Consider the following 25,475-nt stretch of genomic DNA (forward strand, 5'->3'; position numbering starts at 1 on the left):
TGATAATGTGATGTGATTCTCAATTATTTGTTTTTCCATATCCTTTCTTAATGGAAGGGGAAAATAGTAAAGTTATAGCTACTCTTCTGGGCATTGCAATAATCCACAATATATGTTATCTGCAGTCCATCAATTCACTGCTATTTACAAGCATTAATGATTCTAGCAAATATGTGCTATAAACCAATTTATAGAATTAAAAGAGATTTTAGGTTTGACCTAAATGTGCACAAATCCCCCGAGGTATGTTTCACATATAAAAGTATTCCATTGATTTGTATCACAGTAGAATGAGACAAGGGCAGAGAATTCTTCTTTAGACACATAAGAGCTCTATAAATATTCATCAAGTCTAGAAATATATGTCCATTCAGCAAAATTTTAAATATATATCAATTCTTTTTACAAGAGTCATCTCATTTTTAGTCTGCCCAATAATGTGGAAATAATCTCATAATTGATATAAACCATTTTGGAAATCTTAAATCTCTCTTTAGGGCCTATTTTTACAATTCAAGACCATTAACTTTGGTTAATATATATATTATGTTTAATTTTTAATCCAGGGTTCTTATGGGAAAATACTATAGTTGTTAATACAATTTAAAATGGGGTTTCCAGGAAAGAATTATGGCAAAAAGCAAAATTTGTCAGCACTGAAATATGTTTGAAAAAATTAAATATATTCACATATGGACATATTTCAGTTATACATATATACTATTAATGTATAAACCATGTCTGCATTCACTAAAGTATGTAAATTTATTACATTCTAAAAATACACAGGAAACATTTTAAACTTTAACCAGAAAGAAATACAGATTACTTTAACCGAGTAATGTAACCCCTCAAAAACACAACTGCTAAAAAGGTGGCTGCTCTATACTGTGATTATTGCAATAATACCTAATAAAACTGAGTTGAGAAATTATTTCTAAGTTGGGTGAACCATTTGGTATTTTGCTGCTTACATGCTTATATAATTAATGGTTAATTCCAAAAAACTCAGAGCTGCAGCTCCAGCTATTAGATATGTTATGTAGGTGAACACTTGCAACCTGATGCAAACTCCCTTCATGATGACATGAACTCATATAAAAAAATAAGCTCATTTTCATTAAGCAATTCCTAAACTACTATAGTGAACTTTACTTTAGAAGATAGCCATGACCTGGCTAAAAAATAGAGTAGGTAATTTTTCAGGTTATTTTCACTGTAGCTCTTAGAATATTTCAGGATATATACATACATATATATATACACACACACGTACACACATATATACACACACACATATGCACATATTGTATATACAGTTTTTTTTAAATGAACCTAACAGAAAGATATCAGTGCAAAGATATCACTGATCAGGGCAAAGAAACAGAGGAAAACAATAGAAAGGGAAAGAATAGAGATCTCTTCAAGAAAATTAGAGATACCAAGGGAACATTTCATGCAAAGATGGCCTCAATAAAGGACAGAAATGGTATGGACTTAACAGAAGCAGAAGATATTAAGAAGAGGTGGCAAGAATACACAGAAGAACTGTACAAAAAAAGATCTTCACGATCCAGATAATCACGATGGTGTGATCACTCACCTAGAGCCAGATATCCTGGAATGTGAAGTCAAGTGGGCCTTAGGAAGCATCACTATGAACAAAGCTAGTGGAGGTGACGGAATTCCAGTTGAGCTATTTCAAATCCAAAAAGATGGTGCTGTGAAAGTGCTGCACTCAATATACCAGCAAATTTGAAAAACTCAGCAGTGGTCATATGACTGGAAAAGGTCAGTTTTCATCCCAACCCCAAAGAAAGGCAATGCCAAAGAATGTTCAAACTACCACACAATTACGCTCATCTCACACGCTAGCAAAGTAATGCTCAAAATTCTCCAAGCTAGGCTTCAACAGTACATGAACCATGAACTTCCAGATGTTCAAGCTGGTCTTAGAAAAGGCAGAGGAACCAGAGATTAAATTGCCAACATCCGCTGGATCATCGAAAAAATAAGAGAGTTCCAGAAAAACATCTATTTCTGCTTCATTGACTATGCCAAAGCCATTGACTATGTGGATCACAATAAACTGTGGAAAATTCTAATAGAGATGGGAATACCAGACCACCTGACCTGCCTCCTGAGAAATCTGTATGCAGGTCAGGAAGCAACAGCTAGAACTGGACATGGAACAACAGACTGGTTCCAAATAGGAAAAGGAGTACGTTAAGGCTGTATATTGTCACCCTGCTTATTTAACTTACATGCAGAGTACATCATGAGAAATGCTGGACTAGAGGAAGCACAAGCTGGAATCAAGATTGCTGGGAGAAATACCAATAACCTCAGATATGCAGATGACACCACCCTTATGACAGAAAGTGAAGAAGAACTAAAGAGCCTGTTGATAAAAGTGAAAGAGGAGAGTGAAAAAGTTGGCTTAAAGCTCAACATTCAGAAAACCAAGATCATGGCATCTGATCCCATCACTTCATGGGAAATAGATGGGGAAACAGTGGAGACAGTGGTTGACTTTATTTTTTGGGGCTCCAAAATCACTGCAGATTGTGATTGCAGCCATGAAATTAAAAGATGCTTGCTCCTTGGAAGGAAAGTTATGACCAACCCAGACAGCATATTAAAAAGCAGAGACATTACTTTGCCAACAAAGGTTCATCTAGTCAAAGCTATGGTTTTTCCAGTAGTCATGTATGGATATGAGAGTTGGACTATAAAGAAAGCTGAGTGCCAAAGAATTGATGCTTTTGAACTGTGGTGTTGGAGAAGACTCTTGAGAGTCCCTTGGACTGCAAGAAGATCCAACCAGTCCATCCTAAAGGAGATCAGTCCTGGGTGTTCATTGGAAGGACTGATATTGAAACTGAAACTCCAATACTTTGGCCACCTGATGCGAAGATCTGACACATCGGAAAAGATCCTGATGCTGGGAAAGATAGAGGGCAGGAGGAGAAGGGGACGACAGAGGATGAGATGGTTGGATGGCATCACCGACTCAATGGACATGAGTTTGGGTAAACTCCTTGAGTCAGTGATGGACAGGGAGGTCTGGCGTGCTGTGGTCCATTGGGTCGCAGACAGTTGGAGATGACTGAGTGACTGAACTGAACAAAAAAGAATGGATATTTGTGATTTGAAACATCTGGAATTAATTTATTCTAAGGAAGGTATTTTTATAAACAAATAGTAACACAGACCAAGATCAGAGTTGGTCAGAATTGAAGGCCATCTCTATCATGATGGAACTTTCTCTAATGGAATTCCTTGTGAAAACTCCTTTTACCAACCATCTGGCCAAAGGTTTGAATTCCCACCATGAGATATGTGTTTTTCATTGGTTAGATAAATGTAATGTAGAAGAATATTTGTTGATTATAAATTAGTAGCTTGGAGGTTAAATATTAACACCTAGACAAGGGAACACTCACTACTGATCAACTAGGGTATGATGAAAGATCCCAAGGGCTTGAGAAACCAGGAGATAGCCTGACATTGATTTCAAAGGAAACGCGGTTACAGATAGTAGTATTAGCTAAGGACTCCCAGCATTTAGAGAAGTGATCCAGAGGGAAGGGGAAAAGTAATCAGGAACTGCAATCCACTAAGTAGAACATAAAACACTCTTCTCTCATTAATATTCTAAAGTTGTATGATCTCGTTCAGAATACTCCCACTGACTGAATGCAATTCCAATAATAGGAAAACAGAAAACATATATTAATTGTACTGCTTTATTCCTTTCCAAAAATGTAAATAAAATTCATCCAAAGGTTATCTCTTCAATTTCATTAACAGACTTGGAACACTAAAACTACTAAGAAGTGTCCATAATTGATGAAAATGGTTCCCAATTTTTATGCTGCAAATGCTCACATCTGTTTTTAAAAAATGATGAAGGGATTTCTGTATGTGCTCTAATAGTAAATGAAAATAAATTTTACTTCAAAATGTTACTGAATTTAGAGTAACTTTTAGCATTATACTTTCTCAAAAATAGAGTAAAATATAAGTACTCTCATGTAGAGGGTTCAGTAAATGGTTTAAATGTGTTTCATAGTCACCTAACACTTATCTCTTTCATCTAACTAAAGCTCCTTAAAGGCAAAGACCACCACACAGCACATAAATACTCGGGAGTTTTGCTTTTGAGTTTTGCCTACATACATGGGCAGATGGATGGATGGAGTGACTGACATCTGTATTTAAGATCTAGCTGAACTAAAAGACCCCACAAGCATAATATCCAATCTCTAATTATCATAGGTTGGGGTTACTGGAAGAAGACAGTTTGGGGTTTAAGAGGTTTATTAGGATCAGCATCTGTATAAGAAAGGGGAAGGAAGCAGGCTGGAGATGAGAGTAAGAAGTGGCAGGGCTGCAGGGTGTGGAGAACAGGGTGATGTAGAACAGCTATGCAGGCTTGATGAGGCATTGGTCAGCTGGGCAGGGAGTTCTGGACTGCCCTTCACAGTTTCTCATTTTAGGCTGAAATGCCTGGCCCTCTAAACCTGTCTCAGTCAATCAGTAAGTAGATGGCAGCTGGTGGGGTGCAACCCAGGCCAAGTGGTACCAAGAATTTAAGACAGATCCTGTAGAAGCTGACAAATGGAGGCTGCTGGCTAATCTCACTTCACTCCTTAAAGGGGCATTAGGAGGTGTAGTTCCATTTTCCCCCTTGTTCCCCCCCCCCTTTTTTTCCTTTTCTTTTGGCCATGCAGCTTGCAGGATCTTAGTTCCTAAACTAGGCATTGAACCCAGGCCCCTGGCATTGGAAGCTCACTGTCCTAACCACTGGACCACCAGGGAATTCCCAATGCAGTTTGATCTTGATTTCTAAATCAGAAAACTCCAACAAGTGAGACAATCACCTGGTATACCAAGCTGTACAAATCGCTAACCTAAAACTCTTGGTGTATTTTATGACAGAACAGATACATGTAGGTCAACACATAATTTAAGCAGCCCTGTGTAAGTAAGGAAAGACTGAGTGATCAGTCAAGGACTTCATATCCCCTCAATCTATAAAGCCCTCTGGAGAGCACAGAACTTTGAGGTTTTCATTGGAATTGTATTGACCAAGATGGGAAATGCACTTCTCATTCAATTTTCCTCATGCCTAGCATTTATTTGTTAGTATGAACTCTCTGTATATATCACATATCACAAAACTTCAGCAATAGCTATTATTCAAATATCTAATAAGCAAGGGGATACAGTATGGTATTTAAAGCTATGGTTTTCCCTGGTGGTTCAGATGGTGAAGAGTCTGCTTGCAATGCAGGAGACCCGAGTTTGAACCCTGGGTCAGAAAGATCCCCTGGAGAAGGGAATGGCAAGCCACTTTGGTATTCTTGCCTGGAGAATTCCACGGACAGAGGAGCCTGGCAGGTTACAGTCCATGTGGTCACAGAATCAGACACAGCTGAGTGACTAACATTTGCCTTGCCATGACCTGGAAGGATACAGATACAAGAGATCTCTGAGGCACCAGTGATGTTGTGATTTCTGACCGGAGTGGTAAATACAAGAAGGTTTACTTTGCAACGATTTTTTAAAATATTAGTTTTACATACTTTGATCTGTATTATTTAAGAAAAAATAAAAAACAAACTTCAAAAGAGGTCAATTAATTGAAAAAGCAATTTGTAAACCAAATGCCCTCAAATTGATACGGCTGGGGTAGTTGAAAGTTATCACCGAGAAATTATCACCTCCACTGAGTACAAATTTTGAAGAGATTGGAAATTTCCTTGCAAATGTGCAATCAATGCTGGCAGTTAAGAATTGGGAATGTTAGCACAAATATCTCCCTACGCTATCCCCAAGATATGATTATAATGGGCAAAGACAGTAAGAAGCAACCTTTAGCTGTCAAGAGACAAACCCCCCAACTGCCATACCATGAAGTATCTGAACAAACTTCTTTTTATTAGTAACAGATCAGTATACAATTATTGGTATACTTCTTTGAAAGAATCTGAAGTGTTGAATGGACAAACCTAGAAGTTAGGGTATGTTTAAAAACAAATCCAAGGAATTAATACCAACACAAAAGGATGAACATATCTGGGAAGCAAAAGGAAAATTCAGGAAAGTTGGGTCCCACATGCATTCCTGCCACCCTCTTCCACACAGACCCTACTAAAACAACTACCCAGACTGCAGGGCACCAGAGTCAGAGCCCTGTGGGTCCTGTGAAACTTCTGGTAAAGAAGGCCAAATATGCGATTGCCTGAAGGGCCTGATTGTATGAAATGCAATTAGAACACCAAGAAGGGTTTATAAAACATAAAAAGTTAAAATTTAATAAAATAGTCAAAGTACTGAAAAGGAGAAAGTGTCATTATGACTTGGAGTAGAGTCTGCTATCACCCAGAGGCCATCCTCTTCTTCAAAGAAATGGAGTCCCCTTCCCAAGTGTCAGCAGGACGCACTACCACACAGGTCCCTGCACATGCACCTACCCAAGCCCGTGGGACTAAGCTTGTGTCAGTGACAGATTAGCAAAGGTAACGAGCTCTGGTTCATCTCCTTAGAAGTTGTCTTATACTCTCTTCATTCTATTCCATTAGCCTTGAAATGACTACAGCAGAAAGCCACCTCAGAAACGAGGAGTCAAAAATGATAGATTGGCCCATAAGCCCCAGATTGCCTTCTGACTCCATTCTATTGTGTGACATATACAGGGGAAAACCCCACAATTAATATGTATAATATTATGTTATCTTAAGAGTAATCTATCTATCTATATATGTATATTTGTGCATACACATATACATACATAGTTAAGAGTTGCATATATTTGTATAGCCAAAGGTAATACATGAAAAGAAATCACAATTATAACACATGATGTGACTGTGTAAAACTGAAAGGTAGAGAAGTTAAGCTATTAATGGTATTTTTAACTTTTGTATTGTGAATTGTTATAATGAGCAGGCATTCCATTTTGTTATTTAAATGCCTGATATTCTATGAATAAAGTAAATGTTGCAATCAAATATTATAATCCTGTTAAGGTAGTTCCATGATTAATCAATTCATATTTACAAATAGTTGAAGAACTGAGTAGCCAGACAGGGTATGAGGAAGAAAAGATGGAGAGGACTCTGTCAACTGCATCCAACTTCCAGAAGTCCTGAAAAGATCAGCAATTGGGTAAGTGCTCACAGTCACTAAGGGAGAGACAAAGGGCAAATGCTGGAACTTCTTCCAAAATTAAAAATCTCTAAGCAGGGCAGAGGTTCTCCAACCATCACTGACTCCAAAGAGAAGGGAGGGGGGAGGTGGAGAAGCAAAAGAAAGAAAAGAGCAAAATCACATCATCTATGGTTAACTTTTATTCTGCAACCCAGTGTTAAAAGCAGTATGATTTTAATAATCTGAGACAACATGGTAAGTATTACCTGGGAAGTTTGGGGCTTTTGCAATTTCTATACAAATTTTAAATACCACCATTTGCCACAAATGGATGACAAACAAATCATAATTAAGAATATTTTCCTGTTTATCAGTTCAGTTCAGTCACAGTCGTGTCCAACTGTTTGCGACCCCACGGACTGAAGCACACCAGGCTTCCCTGTCCATCACTAACTCCCGGAGTTTACCCAAACTCATGTCCATCGAGTCGGTGATGCCATCCAACCATCTCATCCTCTGTCGTCCCCTTCTCCTCCTGCCTTCAATATTTCCCAGCGTGTTTATAGTTTATTATAATACCCTGGTTTATTTTATAATAAATATAAATAATACCCTGGTATTATTTATAATACCCTGGTTTATTTATCAATCAATCAATTCAGTCGCTCAGTCGTGTCCAACTCTTTGTGACCCCATGAACCGCAGCATGCCAGGCCCCCCTGTCCATTACCAACTCCCAGAGTCCACCCAAACCTATGTCCATTGAGTCCATGATGCCATCCAACCATCTCCTCCTCTGTCGTCCCCTTCTCCTCCTGCCCTCAATCTTTCCCAGCATCAAGGTCTTTTCAAATGAGTCATCTCTTTGCATCAGGTAGCCAAAGTATTGGAGTTTCAGCTTCAGCATCAGTCCTTCCAATGAACACCCAGGACTGATCTCCTTTAGGATGGACTGGCTGGATAGCCTTGCAGTCCAAGGGACCCTCAAGAGTCTTCTCCAACACCATAGTTCAAAAGCATCAATTCTTCAGCTCTCAGCTTTCTTTATAATCCAACTCTCACATCCATACACGACCACTGGAAAAAACCATAGCCTTGACTAGACATACCTTTGTTGGCAAAGTAATGTCTCTGCTTTTTAATATTCTGTCTAGGGTGGTCATAACTTTCCTTCCAAGGAGTAAGCGTCTTTTAATTTCATGGCTGCAATCACCATCTGCAGTGATTTTGGAGCCCAGAAAAATAAAGTTAGCCACTGTTTCCACTGTTTTCCCATCTATTAATACCTATGTTTTGGCTAAATATAAGCAAACATTCTACTTTACCACTGAGACTCTGTTATAATCCTATGATTTGGTTTAATAGATCTATCGTGAAAATAACATTCTTCATAGAATTTAGGTGCCATTACAAACAGCCTTCCTTAAGAGTAGGTCAAGCAATAAGGAACAGATGATTATCTCAGGATAAAGCATAGCTCCTTATAAATTTTTACTCCCCCAACCCTGCTTCTTGCCTATTCTATTTACACACACACCATGAAGAAAGGTGGACAAATACATGGTGTCAAGCATAACCTAGCCCCCAAAACACAACAAATAAAGTTTAGGGCAATATTTCAACACTGCCTTCAGCTTCATCTATTAGATGGTTACTGAAATCCTCTTGAAATTTCCAACTACCTGCCTTTTAGCAGACACAACGCTAAAACTCTAGGTGGTTCACTGACCATGCGCAGCAGGTTTATGCTAAGAAGAGAGTCTCCAAAAGATGAACACACACATTCTAAATACTGCTCTTGTTAATCCATAAGGGGAGCACTGAATACCTCAAAAGCTGCTTCTACTTAATTGGTAGTGTCTCTTAAAGGTTCGTGAATCACTTTCTATATGTATTTTAAATATGCATCTACATCCTTATTTTAAATATTCAAATATCCCAGAAAAGCACAGAAATAGCAGATATGAATTCACACTATGGTTACTAAGGTGGCCTTGCCAACCTGAATGCCTTAATGCTCCACAAGCCTCTAGGTCTGATTCATTCTCTGCTGGTCTCCTCTCTGTGATGCAGGTTCCTACTCTTTCAAAAAGAGAAATGTCTCTGGAAGAGGTATGATAATAATACTTTTTAAAATACTAGCAACCAATCCAAAGTTGCCAAATACATCTTACACAAATACCAAATTATGCACTGAGTAAACAATAATTAGAATCAGCTCTCATTATTCCTCATTTCCTTTTTATTATACTGAATGCTTTCAAAAATACATAATTTCAATTTAAGTTACTGTCAATGCCATATTACTTTAATGAGGTAAGCATAACTAATTTTATTATGCATCAAAAATATGTTTTAACTCATAACAAGATTGATGAAATTCTACTGTACATAGAGTTGATAAAATTAAGAACTGTATGGTCTCAGTTTTAAACAACAGGTCTGCACATTTTAAAATATATTTCTTCACCAGCAAAATGTAAACTACATTTGGAATTAACACTACGTGGTTCATCTCTAAAGTTAGACTGAAATGACTAACATATATCAATGAATAAGGGAGAAATTCCAGTTTAGCATTTAAACTCTTATTAATGCATTAATTTATCTATATATGCAAATCCTTATTCACTTGTTTTAATGTCAAAGATACGTATAACCCAGTACCTCAAAATCTGTATCATGAAACAAATGATGGTGACTAATTTTAAGAAAAGGCCAAGAATTTTGCTAAATCATATCTTGCTCATGATTAAGAAAACAACAAATTTGTGTTGGTTTCAAGTGAGCAACTAAATCATGCACTACTCAGAAGTTTGTCTGCCAAGAAATACATAGAGCAGACACTTCTGTGGCAGCTTCAGAGCCAAGGCCACTGAACCTTCTGAACACCAGGCAACAGGGAGTGTGCTGGAACTCAGCTCCTATTGTCGCTGCTGCTGCTGCTGCTAAGTCGCTTCAGTCGTGTCCGACTCTGTGCGACCCCATAGACGGCAGCCCACCAGGCTCCCCTGTCCCTGGGATTTTCCAGGCAAGAACACTGGAGTGGGTTGCCAATTCCTTCTCTGCCTATTGTCCTTAGAACCACATTAACTATGTTTTTTGGAAAGACAATCACATTTCATATGAAAAGGGGATGATATTCAAAATGTTCATTTTTTAATATCAATGAACCATACACTCTAAAAGGGAGATGTATGTTAATTTGTTGTTTAAGGGACTGACAATGAGCTTGCCTGATTGTAATGTAAATGCCTCACATTAAACTGTTGACTGCTGAGACATTCCCTTCGAAGACATCCATTTGAAATAAATAAACTGCCAGCCTCCCAAGAGATGCAGAGCCAGGCTGCTGTATCCATGAACTTCTCCTTCTTAGAAAGTTCTGGTTGACCTAGATAACCGACCAGACAGACCACTAGTTTTTCCTCTCCTGAGCTTTAATTCCCACACTTACATTTTAAATTCACCAATGAAGAGTGAATGTACAAAACCCTAGGTATCCCACCCGAGATCCTAATAAAGGCAGAACTCAGACCTTTGCTCAATTGCTCCCCATCTCCACCCACCCCCCACCTCAATGCATGGCCCTAGGCAAGCCAGGTACGCTCTATGAGTAAAAGACCTTGTTTTTCAAAGTTCCCTGATGGCTGTTGCTGAGGTATATCTTATGACCACAATAGGAACCAAAAAGCCAGGTCCAGCCACAATATTGGTTCTGAAAGAGGAAATGTCTGTGGGGGCTACCATAAGCACTAAGGGACCAGGTTGAGTGCCTCCAGGATTCCTAGCCAATAGTATCATTATTGACACGCTGAGACGGATCCAAAACAAAATACTACCAGATGCTTAGAACTCTGACTACGACAGCATTTAGTTCTTTAGTTATTAGGTCCTGACTGGCTCCAAGGTCCAGTAGGAGTTATCAGGGCAGGCCAGGTATAGCACATGAGTACTTAGGACAGTGCCTGGTTACCAACCAGCCAAAAATTGTTTCAAGATTTTATACACTGGTGAGGATATACAAGCTGACTAGTAGTCTTCATTTCAGTTCAACCTCATCTACCAAATATCCCTGTGTCATTCTTATTGTATATTCCTAAATGGCCTCTCATTTTAAACAAAACCTGTGGTTTAACTTGTATTAAAACATCAAAATCTTCCTATTCATGTAATCAATTATACATCACTACATGATGTATCATAACTCAATTTTACTCAGGTTTCTTACTAAACTGACCATGTTACAGCAATAAAATCCTAGAACTTGAAAAGTTAAAGGGAATCAAAGTTGCGTGACAGCGATAACAAGACTTGATCTCAAAATGTTGGTTCTCTCACTCTACAAATGGGTGACGGTCTAAAAGATAAACATAGTAGCACTTCAATTTCCTCCACTATGAATTTCGCATTATACTTTACAATATAGGTATCTTAAATAGATTAAGTTAAATAATGTATTGGTAAACTAAACCAAACTTACTCTAAAAGAAAGATGGGTATTTTGTCTAAAGATCTCACAGCAATACCATTTTCTAGTGGTAATTTTATTTCCTAACAAATGTTTAAGTGTTCCACTGTTTACTCTTTCTAAATAGGAGTTTCCTTTATTCATTCTTTTTAGATCCAGTGCTTCACAAACTTTACTGTGCACATGAATGACCTGGTACGTACACACACACACACACACACACACACACACACACAGATTTCTTAGATCTAGGGTGGACCTGAAATTCCGGCTGTCAAACAACCTCAGTTTCTATCCCCAGACCAGCAACCTCAGCATCAAATGGGAAACTGGTACACATGCCACTTGCAAGCCCCATTCAAGACTGAAATAAATCAGTAACTCTGGGGATGAGGTTCAGAAACTGTTTTAACAAGTCCTCCAAGAGTCAAATGCAGGGTAACGTTTGACAATCTAGAGCTGCTGCTGCTAAGTCGCTTCAGTCGTGTCTGACTCTGTGCGACCCCATAGACGGCAGCCCACCAGGCTCCCCCGTCCCTGGGATTCTCCAGGCAAGAACACTGGAGTGGGTTGCCATTTCCTTCTCCAATGCATGAAAGTGAAAAGTGAAAGAGAAGTTGCTCAGTCGTGTCTGACTCTTCGCGACCCCATGGACTGCAGCCTACCAGGCTCCTCCGTCCATGGGATTTTCCAGGCAAGAGTAATTGCCTGGAAATTATTACTAGTAATTGTCTAGTAATTCCAGATTCCAGTAAAGAATCTGCCTGCAATGCAGAAGACACAGGTTCCATCTCTGGGTGGGGAATATTCCTTGGAGAAGGAAATGACAACCCACTTCAGTATTCCTGCCTGGAGAATCCCATGGACAGAAGAGCCTGGCAGGCTTCAGTCCATGGGGTCATGAAGAGTTGGACACAACTGAGAATGCACACATATGCAGTTTTTAAAACTCCTGAGGTGATTCTAGTGTTCAGACAAAAGAACCACTTTCTAGAAGAAAACAGCTGATATCTGAATAGCACATTCACATATCTTTTTGATAAATAAGTCACTTAGATTTCTTTTATTCATTTTCAGTGATTCATGTTAGCTCTCTTACAGAAGAGCTGATCATATGCACTATGGGAAACAAGATAAGGAGTTAACAAGGCATTAGTAAAAGGATTTGCCAGTATTAAAGTTCCAGGGAATATTTCTTTGTATATGGACAACGCTTTTATAGCCCATTTATGATTTTTGAAGTTTCTAAATTAGTTTCAAAAGCTCTACCTTATCTCAAACCCGCTGAAGGTTGAAATGGAGTTTAAGGTAAGGGAAGAAGGGTGGGGAAATCTAGTGGAGAATAAATGAGTCTCAAGGCTGAAAGGAAACATACAACAACAAAAAGACAAGAAAACCATCATCATCAAATATATGACTCTCCTCTTTCTAGAGGCTGTTTTCAGGTCTCCTAACATCTTGTTTGCTGACTAGACATCAACACAGTGTAACAGCGAAACCTATTCATACCTCTCTTAGAGGCAATTGTTCCACCATCCAAGAAGCCATCAAGTTCACAAAGCATTTACTGAAACTCTTTCCTTCCGCACCCTGTGAATGTGGTCTGAGCTTTCATTACCTTTAAGGCATTCATGGAGAAGTTATTCATGATTTTTATTTGTGAGCTCAAAGGTACACCTTACTTAATGCTTTTGGCAAAATCCAAATTTGTGGACTAGAGCAAAGTAAAGTTAAACTTCTATAAACAAGGTCAGTAATGTACAAAAAGACAGAAGTATCCCAGGATGGAGGCATAGAGTTCAGTTCTTGATAGAAGTCTAAAGCAATGCCATTAAAAGAAGCTGCTGTTGTTTTTTAAATGTCAACAAAAGATGGACTGCTAGCATTAAAAGAGAAAAATAGTCTGAGAGGTATACCTTAGGTAATTTTATCCATCAACATATGTGAGAAAGGGACATGGAAGCTGGAGCTCAGAACTCCACAAGCTGGGTCCTGGATCCACCACACTTTTCCTTGGATGCAACATTTCAGTACATCTGTATCTCACTCTTCTAATTCTTAATGCATGAATCAATCCTTTGACTATGAATATACTACATAATCACCTCACTAAAAGTTAATAAATTATCACATGGAGTACATACTCATTTTTAGTATACAATTCACTCTACACCATAAACTTTTTTTTTTCAAAACACACTTCATTGCTCTATACATTCACTGTTCGCCATCTGGCAAGTCAAATCATCTCAAGGTATAATGTAAAAGTGAAATTTCTGGTCCTACATCTTAAGAAATCCAGAAACATGGCTTAACCTAGATGTATTTTAATTTCCTTGAACCTGTCAAAGGAACATGTAACAAAATCATATTGTCTGGAAACTTGTTACGCTGATGTTTCTCATTTTCATTAAATACTAACCTGGCATTTCCTTTGTGCCAGTTCCTGTACAATAACACAATAATAATCAACTCAACAAGTTTCCCGTTATTAGAGAATAGACAGGTTCTGCTAGGACCCCCATTTTACAGATGAGAGAATCGAGAGACTCAGAAGATTACCTAACTTCACCAAAGTTAACAGAGCCAGTACTCAAATCCAGGCAGCCTAGCCCCAGAGTATATGCTGGCAGCCACTATCACACTGTTTCTAATGAAAGCAACATTGCATTTGGAACTTAAAAATACATGTTATGTCCAAAGTCATTAGTTTAGATATCTTTCTTTTTAACATTTTATAATAGTGTAGAATATAAACCTATTATTCTTCACTGTCAGATACAAAGGAATCTACATTTAAATGTCTTACCAGTTATTTCCGCTATCGTAGAAAAGAACATGAGTGAAAAGTGATACAGATTTAGATGACTTGAAGCTGAGACGGCAGGTGAGTGAAGCATTAATTCCAAGGGAAGAGCCCACAATGACTCTGCCTTTTGGAAAACTCACAGAAAGAGGCTGAATCTCATTACCATCAAGAAGCTTTGCTGGGGATATGCGGACACTTAAAGCTGAATTCCTGTTTAAAATTTAAAAAAAAAAATTAGCTCAAAGTATGTGCAAGTAATTGGGTTTAAATGTGCTTTCCTCTGTTTTTTGAATCATCAGAAAAATTAAAACAAATATTTACAATAACATGCCCAACTCCTAAATATATTTTTATATCATTCCTCATTTTCCGGTCACAATATAAGTAAAATTGATAATATGATAATCTGCATGAGATGATGAAAAATTCCTTTTGTCCTCTCGGGATTAAAAAACAGTTTAAATGCCTGATCAAATACAATGTGCTTTTAATCACAACCATGATAAAAACAGTATTGTCTTAAATATGTCCTAATAAAAATTTACTAAAAATCATCCCTTTAATAGCTAAAGCTTTATTGGATGTAGACTAAGTATTATTAACAAATACACATACCTATTTTTAAACTGCATACAGTTAAGCACTGTACATATATGACATGAATAATTTTCAATCATTACCATTAAAATATTCTATTAATACTTAACGTTCACATATTTCATGATATACTATATACTATACATTTCATTAATACTATATGTATTATATACTATACTAAGACTATATACTAATCCTAATTATACTAATATGTACTATACTATATATACTAATATACTATACAGTATACTATACACTATATTTCATTATATACTATAATTTAGCCAGTCTAAAAGTGTTTGTGGTTTTTAATAGCATAGTATATAGTATCCACTTCTTTTTATTTGTAGATAAATAAAAGGTTTCTAAATAAATAAAATTTATAAATATAAATAAAAAATAAATAATTATATAATATATAATATACATAAATAAAATTACAAAATATAAAATAAAAATAAAATATAAATAAAAACATATATAATATATATTACATTATATATATTTATAAATATATAAATATATATTATATAATATATATAAATTAAAATTATATTATATATAATATTTATATATAATATAATATATATAAATATAAATAAAAATTTATAAATAAATAAAAGGTTTATTTATTTATTTCTTTTTAGCTATGCTCGGTCTTGGTTGCTGTGTGGGCTTTCTCTAGGTGTGAAGGGTGAGTCCCTCTCCAGATGAGGTGTGTGAGCTTCTCATTGTGGTGGCTTCTCTTGCTGCACACAGCATGTGCTCTGGGTGTACAGGCCTCAATAGCTGCAGCCGTGGGTTCTAGTGCACTGGCTCAGTAGCTGTGGCACATGGGCTTAACTGCTCTGCGGCATGTGGGATCTTCCGGTACCAGGGATCAAACCCGTGTCCTGTATATTGCAAGGTGAATTCTTAACCACTGGACCACCAGGGAAGCCCTATTATTCACTTCTAACTTTAATTAATACCTGATAACTTTTAGCTGTCAATAAATATTTCACCGTATTACTTTGCTTTATTATATATGCAGGTTCCTATAGCAAATAAGACATGTTATCAAATGTGAATCCTATTTCCCTAGTATTTTAATTAGAATGATTATTCAGCTAATTAACTAGAAAAAGTAAAACAAGCTCTCAACTTCAACTAGTTTAAACTCATATGGTTCATGGGATAAAACATGAAAAAGCAGTTTATAAATCAGGTTTGAGCCCAATTCTGTTGCTAATTAACTTAATGTCTTTGGATAAGTCATTAACACTATTAGTTTTATTGCATATATAATAAAAAAAGGTTACATCATCTCTACAGTCCCTTTTACATGTTCATTTCATTATATCATGTTAATATTCTGATTTTAACTTGAAGTAGTTTTAAAATTGATACCATTATACATTAATTCAAAAGTTGAAAGAGCAAAGATTAATTCATATATGAGACAATGTTTGTTGACCAAAAAAAAGTAATTTCTAGCACAATATAATTCAAGTCATTTCTATTTCCTATTCAAGCAACAGAGTTTAATATCTACTTATAAGATCGAATCTTGAAAATATTGTGAATCCGAGTTGCCAAGTTAATGTTCAAGAACTATACTCTCTCACAAAATGGCATTTAGAGCAATTCCCTGAGGCACAAGTAAGCACTCATCATATCCTGTAAGCCAAACGTTAGAAGCTAATGGCCATTCTATGCTTTTCAACTTCGATGATTTTCATTAATTTCCGTCACACTCGGAACTTGTTTTCTTTGGATCTCAGAATGATTAACTGCAAAATAAAGTTTTGAACTAGAGAAGCTCTGAGGTGGGTCTAAGATTTGGTAGTTTACGAAAATAATGGTACACAAATCCCCACAATTTATATATTTTTAACATGTCAACTGACCACTCTTTACATCTATTTCTTTATATCTATGGACAGGCATATATTTTTAAATATAAATTTGTTTCATCGTCCTTTTTTGTAATTTTATACACAGGGTATCAATATATGCAGCCTTCTTTGACTTTCTTTTAATGAATTTCAGTATTTTGTTTTCTAAGATTCCTAATACAGTTGTCTTATTAAAATTCCTCCACATCACAGATATAGAATATTCATTCACGTGCATATATATCACAAATTAATTATACCCTCATATGTCACTGGACATTTGTGTAGTTCCCAGATTTCACTATTCTGAATAATGCAACTATGAATAATTTCAAACATACCTTGTAGTACACATGTGCAAGAGTTTTAAGTATAGTTGATTTTCAATGTTATATTGTTTTCAGATGTACAGCATACTGATTCAACTCTTATGTTATTATAAAATATTAGTTATATTCCCTGTGTTGTAAAATATATCTTTGTAGCTTATTTATTTTATACATAGTGGTTTGTACCTTTTAATCCACTTCCCTTATCTTGACCCTTCCCCATTACTATTTTTTTCCTCTGTATCTATAAATCTGTTTCTCTTTTGTTATATTCATTTGTTTCATTTTTTAGATTCTACACATAAGTGAAAACACACAGTACCTGTCTTTGTCTGACTTACTTCACTAAGCATAAAACCTTCCAGGCCCATCCATGTTTGTTGTGAATGGTAAAATTAATTCTTTTTTAGGGCCAAATAATATTCCATTGAATATGTAGAATATATACACATCTTCTTTATCCATTAGTCCATCGATGGGCACTCAGGTTGCTCCCATACCTTGGCTATTGTAAATAATGTTGCTATGAACACTGGGGTGCGTGTATCTTTTTGAATTAGCGTTTTTGTTTTCTTTGGATATATACCCAGACGTAGAATTACTGGATCGTATGATAGCTCTATTTTTAATTTTTTGAGGACCCGTCATGCTGTGTGCCATAGTGGCTGCAGCAATGTCCACTCCCACCAACAGTGAACTAGAGTTCCCTTTTCTCCATATCCTCGGCAACATTTATTATTCATTGCCTTTGTGACAACAGCCATTCTGATAAGTGTGAGGTGACACCTCATTGTGGTTTAGATTTGCATTTCCCTGATGCATTTTTCTTGTATATACTGTGAAGTGGAAATGTTGGGCTGTGAAATATGCAGATATTACACCTTACATAGTATCATCTACTGTGTTCTTACTCACTGATACTCTAACTGGTAGCCCGACTTCCTAATGGTTGCCTATCCAGGACAAACAAAATGATATCTTGCTGTAGTCAATAATTCTCACTTTCAAGTTTACAAAGAGGTCAATTACTGTATATTTTTTCATGTGTTTTCTGTTTTATCTGTGAAATATCTATTGAAACTTTTTGTCAACATTTCTGCTATTTGATATTTTTCTGATTAATTCTTATCAGTTATTTATTTTACTATTAGCATAATTTTAAGTCATGCTTAAGAAATCTTTCTCTACCCACAGACATTAAAATTGTTTTCTCTTTTTTTACATTTTGCCTTTTAATCGATGTGTAATGACTTTTCATGTATTAAGTAGACAGGAATCCAGTTTGAACTATTTCATACAGTTAATTATCTCAGCACCATTTATTGAATAGTAATCTTTTTTCTCCAAAGATCTATACTGCCTTTGTCATATATTTAGTATCTGTCCATGTGTGGGCCGTTTTCAAGGCTACTGGATTCCTTTGCTCATTTAATCTATCACTGCACACTGTCACATCGATTCACTCTTGGTATTTGGGCAGGCAATACCTTCTCACCTTCTTCTTCTTCAGGGGTGGTGTGGCTATTCTTGACCCTTGATTTTTCCATATAAGATTTAGAATTTACTTGTCAATCTTGATAAAAATTTTTATTTGAATTTTTATTGCAGTTACATGAAAAATCTAAGTTGATTTGTGGAGAACTGTGCTTTTTACAATCCTGGATATTAAATCTTCATTTATTTATGAGTTCTTCGATTTAAGATTTATAATTTTCTCCATATAGTCACATACAATTCTTCCTATTACTTCAATTGTTAATGTTTTTAAGGATAGTAGTTTTACAGTTGCATGTTCTAAATGTTGTGTGCTGAAATACTACTGAACTTTAAATATTGGACTTACATTTGTTTATCTTGATAAATGATCTTCATAGCTTTAAATAACTGTGTATACATTCTTTTCATTTCCTATATGGAAATCTCCTAATCAACAGCTAATGCTGGTTCTGAAGCTTATTTTTCTATCTTCACATATTTTATTTCTCTTAACTTCTGGCATGGACTAGGTTCTCTAGTAAAACATGTTAGAGAGACAGTGATAATAGGCATCCTTGCCTTTTTTATTTTATTTAAAGGCAATTTATTTATATTCCAGTATCCATAATAATGTCTCCTCTAGGTTTATGACAGAAAACTTTGCCAACTTAAATAACTTCTCTTTTATTACTGTTTAAGAGTTTTATGATAAATTATTTTTTGAATTTTGTCAAATGCTTTTTTTTCTGCATCTATGGAAATGATCATAATAACTATTTTAATGTAATGTAAATCAATATTTTAACTTGATAGTTCTCAACTAGGAATGGTTTTGCTCCCAAGGAGAAATGTAGCAATGTGTGGAGACATTTTATTATTATTATTTTTTTCTTTCACAACTGCGGGGTTAGAGGGGGAGGCTACTTAATATCCTACAAAGTATAGGATAGACTTTAATTAAAAAAAGGAATTATTATCCTCAAAATATCAACAGCTCTGAAGTTGAGAAAACCCACTTTATTTTAATCTTTTTTTTGTCCTTACATTTCATACATACTTTTTAAAATAGGAAGTTGGAATTTTTTCTTATTTACTCTAAGAGCCTCTGTCTTTTAACTGGTCAGTTTATTTACATTCCACTGCATTACTCAACTATTTTGAGTTTTTGCCATCATTTTTGTTTTGGTTTCCCCTTCATTTAAAAAGTGTGTTTCTCTTGTAAAGTTAACTTTGTTTGTTTTTTGTTTTGTTTTGTTTGTTTCTATGTTTAGGTTTAATGGATGCCCTTAAAATTTAACCTTACATGCTTTATTTTAAAATTTCTAAAAGATATATTTGGTTCATTTTCCAATCTACATTACACAATCCCATGTTAGTTACTAATTTTTATAATGCCATCTTTTATTTTTTAACAAAATATTTATACTTTATTTCTGATAAATCCAATATCTGAATTACTTAAGAGTCTAAATCTTAAGACTGTTTGTGCTGACTCTAAGTTATGGTGTCTTCCCTCCTGGTGAGTTTTGTCATGCTTGACACTGTGCTCCTGTCTGGCTGTTAGCAATCTATGAAAACTGAAATACAGGCCAAAATTGAGGATGGCTTCATTTTGAGTAGAAATTCCTGTTCATTTTATGAACAGGAGTATCAATATCATTTGGAAACTTATTAGGAATATGAATTATTATATCCCATTCCAGGCTTACTGAATCATAAATTCTAGACATAGGATCTAATAACCTCTGCTTTTGAAAAATCCATTAGAAAATATATATCTCAGAATTTTTGGATGGATTTTTCAAAAGCAGAGGTTTTATATATATATACACACACACACACACACACACACACACACACATATCTCAAAGTTTAAGAACCACTGATCTAGAGAAGATTTGCTTGTTCCTACTGAAAGATAGAAGGACTTACTGACATGGAATCATTTTAGCCTCTTCCAGTGTCCCTGGATTAATCCAGGGATCTGAGATTAAGTTTTCCTATCTTGAAATTGTCTTAAGATTTAGAAACAAGCCTGCATTTGGTATGTTGATCCAGTTCACCACTCCTACTCTGGTTTCAGCTTATAAGTATGTATGTTTTGGTTTGCTCTCAGTCCTTTAGAGACCTCTCATGCTTCTCAGTATTCCAACAGTTTTATACACACACACATACAGGCTCTATCTGTTTTGTAATATGAGGACTCATAATGTATCTAGTCCAATAGAGTACTGGGGCTTGAGCTGCTTATCAATTTTTTAAAAATGCAAACAGGTAACATTTCTCTATAGCATATGCACTATGATAGGTAGAATTCTGTGATGGCCACCAAGAGTCCTGTTCCTTGGTGTACAAACTGCATAATTTCCTTTCCTTGGGTGGCAGAACCTATAAATATGATGAGACACTACTTTGATGATTAAGTTATGCTATATGGCAATAGTAAAGGGACCTTCCATATGTAATGAAGATCCCTAGCTAATGGAATTTGAGTAAGCAAAAGGGACGCAATCATGGGTGAATCAAATTTAATCAGGTGAGAGACAAAAGTCAAAGAGATGGTGTACTTCTGGCTTTGAATGAGTTAAATACCACGTTGTAAGAAGGGAACCACATGTCTAGGACTTGAGGGTGGCCCATAAGAGCTGAGAGTTGCCCAAGCAAACAGCCAGCAAAAAAAATGATGTCTGAGTCCTACAACTACAAGGATTAATTCTGCCAACTTGGAGGAGTACTGAGTCACAGATGACGTGCAGCTATAGTCCACACCCTGATTTCTGCCTACTGAGATCTTGAGCAGTGCACACTAAACTAACCTGGACTACTGACCACCAATGAAACTTGAGAACAAGTTCATTTTTTAAAAGGCAGTAGATCTGTAATTGGTCATGGAATAAAAGAAAAGTAATACACTGAAGTTTTAAGCTTGCTTCTTAAATCACAAAATTAGACATATCAAAAATTTTTATAAGAAAATTTAAAAACTGAGATAACTAAATGAGCTCTTGGGGGGTATTTTTAATTTAAATGTACAGTTAAATATTTTAAAAGTTCCCTCCATCTATAGAAACAGTCAGGCATTGCTCATGACTCATGTAACATAGACAGAAACAAAAAAGTACTTGAAGAAGATGTGGTAAATTCACATTAGGTGTTTACCTGAAATAGTTCTGAGGTAAAATGTTGACATCCATCACAGCTGGTACATCCAAAGGAACAGGAGTAAAAAATATGAAAGGAGGAACAAATAATAACTTAGGTGATTTTATCTCTCCAAGCAGATGTAACATTCGATAGCAAACTGGATTATCATTTAAACGCATAGGGATATCAGCTGTGTATTCTCCAGGCTGTCCTAATGAAAGAAAAACATTTTTAAAGTATTTTAGATTAGTGCACACACAGTAAAAATTTTATATAACTTAAATCTTACTAAATATTAAGATGTACTATGAAGTTACGGTTTAGTGGAGCCGAATAGATTGCCTGGAAACTGAATTTATCCTGCTAAGGAACTTAAGACATGTAATGAGGTGTCACGGAAATTTAACTCTTTTAAAGAACACTCTGTGTAGAAATAGAGCATGTTCCCTTAAAACAGATTTTCATTATTATGGGAAAATACATATACCTTGGGGACAGAGTATAACAGGACTTCTATTTTTTAATTGCTTTCTATGCCTTAACAGGAGCTACCCATCACTTTAGTATAGGCAGTATGAAGATGAGGTCAGATAACTGCCATAAGGATCTTAGGGGTCTACTGAGAAAAGGACATGCTGAGAGGAAACGAACAAGCTTTCTCTCAGATTTTTAGGTCTATGAAAAGCTGTTAGGATTGACTGGCTAATCTCATCTGATAGGAAAAAATAGGAAATTACCACGTGGCAACTCACAGGAGGAAAGGCAGTTTGTGCTGGAGAAGAGGGCTCAGCACAGAGGCAGCGGGCTGGGCTCAGACAACAGGTGCCACCACGGCAAGGTGCCAATGTCTTTCAAGATTCAAATCTCCAAACGTAAATCTCATAGGCAGAAAAGTATGATCTTGTGAGTGTGAACTCAATGTTCTATTTTAGAATTCAAAAACTTACTGAATTCTGAATTTGGAATAAGCTGCTTTGAGTTGACTTCTGGGTTTCAGAAAATTTAAAGGTTTCTGGGATAATGGAGCATGAGGCTCCTTATATAATCTAAGACTACTGTGGCTTCAATAATACATGTTTTTAAGCCCAGGTATGCCTTCTCTCTCATCTGAGAGGTAAGTTATTTAAAAGTGTTATAGGCATGCTTAAATTTTTTAAGAGTTAGGATTGTATCTTATGGAGGGAACCAACAGGTTTGACTGCATGGACTCAGTCCCACACTGAAAAAAAAGTCAAATGGAAATTTTTCTTATTTCCATCTAAATGATCCAGACCACTTCATCTGGATATAAATGTTCATTAGGGACATAAAGGAAAAGCTCTGAATAGAAATACAGATGGTAGCTTTGGCTGGACTAGTTTTTATGCTATTTCTTTTAGTACCAAGACACATTAGAAACTAAGAAGAAATTCACAGAAATATCCAACAAGACCTAAAAGTTTTACAAAGTAAACTTTAGATTGCAGGAAATATTTGATGCTTTCTATCATATTTTCAGAGTTCTAAACAGAAGGAATAAAAAATAAAAAGACTGTTAAAGTCTACTAATCGCAGTATCTGATGTATTCTCTCTCACCTATAAATCTACATTGAATATACAAGGCCAGGACAAAAGGTATGCTGGATGTAGATTTACTGCAACACTGTCTTACAGAATATTACTGAGAGCGAACACACAGCTTAATGAATTCTCAAGACCTTAAAAGTGGTAACAGGTTCTTAGACTGCCTTTTCTACTGTTAACATAGCTAATAACGGGTATTAGACTACCAGTAGTGTAAAATATGGCAGTGTCTGAGAGATCCCAATGCAAGTGATTTACTGAGGGAGAGCTCTCAGGAGGAACCTGTGGGTAAAGGAGGGAAGCAGATAGGGAAGGGCAAGAAGCTATGAGAAGGGGTAGTTCTAGAATATAGACTCAACCTGATCTCATGGGGTCAGATGGGGTGCGGGGAGGAGGGAGTGGGTTGGGTGAGCTGATAGTAACCAACAGTAGTGTGTTGGTTAGACTTAATTTCCTAGGTATCTGTGCATGAGGCATCTTCCTCTAGCCAAGGGCAATACCCTGGAGGAGGGGACAAACACCCACAACTGAGAAAGGGATGGAAAAGCCCATCAATGGGAATCTGGATAGACCCAAACAGCACATACAAGAGCCTATAATCCTAACATTGCTTCATAAGTAAGAATGATTAGGAAGAAAAACATAGGTTACTATAATACCCCTTTACTTAGAAAAATATTATGGAAATAACATGTGGTATGCTTCAGACTGTGGTATATAAACTATAAAGGTATTTAAGCAGATGCTGCCAACTAGGGACAAATACTAGTATAGACTTCTTGCAAAAGAGGAAAGAAACCATTATAGATATTTTTCAAACACCGTCCTGTTCTGTGCTCCTGTCTGCTAAAAAAAAATTAGATGTCAATACCCTCAGTTCCTAAAGCTCATTATCTGAAAAATTCGGTGGTAATGTAACAGGGATTCTCCTGTTGAGAATTTTCTAAGATGTGTGCATCCTGGGTGTCAGGGTCACTAAACATTGAGGGCATTTACAGGAGAACTAAGAACAACCTTATCCACAGGGAGTGAGAGTCTAGCCATACAAATTAGATTCAAGAACAATGGTTCAGACTCAGAAGGGATTGGTGATTTGCCTAGATATCAGTGTGGATAACAGATACTATCACAGGGCTTCCCTGTGGTTCAGATGGTAAAGAATCTGCCTGCAATGCAGGAGACCCATGTTCAATCTCTGGGTTGGGAAGATCCCCTGGAGAAGGAAATGGCAACCCACTTCAGTATTTCTACCTGGAAAATCCCATGGACAGAGGAGCCTGGTGGACTATAGACCATGGGGTTGTAAGAACTGGACATGACTTAGGGATTAAACCACCAAGAGATACCATCACAGTTCCACCTTTATTTTTTGTGGAAGTCCAAGGAAGAACAATACAGGGGGAGTGAAAAACAAAATCACCTCAGTCAAACTCTTGAAAACCCTGAGAGTATAAGGCAACCCTGCTTGGTGACCAGCATAACAGAGTCTAGCCAAGGTGGAGATAAAGTATAATTGCCCTTCTTTAAGTGATATTGATGGCAAAGCTTGAATCTACAAGGCAAAGGAAATTGAAGGATACATAAAAGCACTGATTATGGTTTGAAATAAAAGGCTTATACCACAGTCAGATTACAAAAGAGAAAATGGCCAAACAAAAGTATATTCAATCACCAATGCCTACTAGAATAAAACAGCAGATACTACAAAATAGCACGAAGAACAAAGACAAGATATCACCAGGTATAATTAGAAGAAATACTAAGTCAGTTAAAGACTCACAACCTTCAAGAGGCTGGGAAAAGCAAACAAGTTGCTTTCTTTGCTGCTTATTAATCCCTCCACCCAAAGCCCTGTGACCTGGGCGTGAGAAGTTACTTTAATAAAATGATTAGAATTTTGACTTGCACATAAGAAGGGGATGATGTTAAAAAGATAGAGAATGGATCTGATTTAGGACAAACGGATTCAGTCTGGGGCAAAGGGTGGATAGAAAAACAGATTTTGAGCCAAAAAGTGAAATGGTATCAATACTATTGTAACTTGTCCAAA

General features: G+C 36.3%; 1 protein-coding gene across 1 annotated transcript in view; it reads right to left on the bottom strand.

Moving 5' to 3' along the window:
• The window catches only part of CFAP47 (cilia and flagella associated protein 47), a 496,124-nt gene that overhangs the window by 320,552 nt on the left and 150,097 nt on the right, over positions 1 to 25,475 (bottom strand). The window contains exons 25-26 of the mRNA XM_043459762.1: positions 21,877 to 22,072; positions 14,439 to 14,648 (exon numbers count right to left, since the gene is read on the bottom strand). Of these exons, the coding sequence (XP_043315697.1) occupies positions 14,439 to 14,648; positions 21,877 to 22,072 (406 nt within the window). The remainder of the gene's footprint in view (positions 1 to 14,438; positions 14,649 to 21,876; positions 22,073 to 25,475) is intronic.

This window comes from Cervus canadensis, chromosome X (assembly GCF_019320065.1).
Source record: "Cervus canadensis isolate Bull #8, Minnesota chromosome X, ASM1932006v1, whole genome shotgun sequence".
Lineage (NCBI taxonomy): Eukaryota > Metazoa > Chordata > Mammalia > Artiodactyla > Cervidae > Cervus > Cervus canadensis.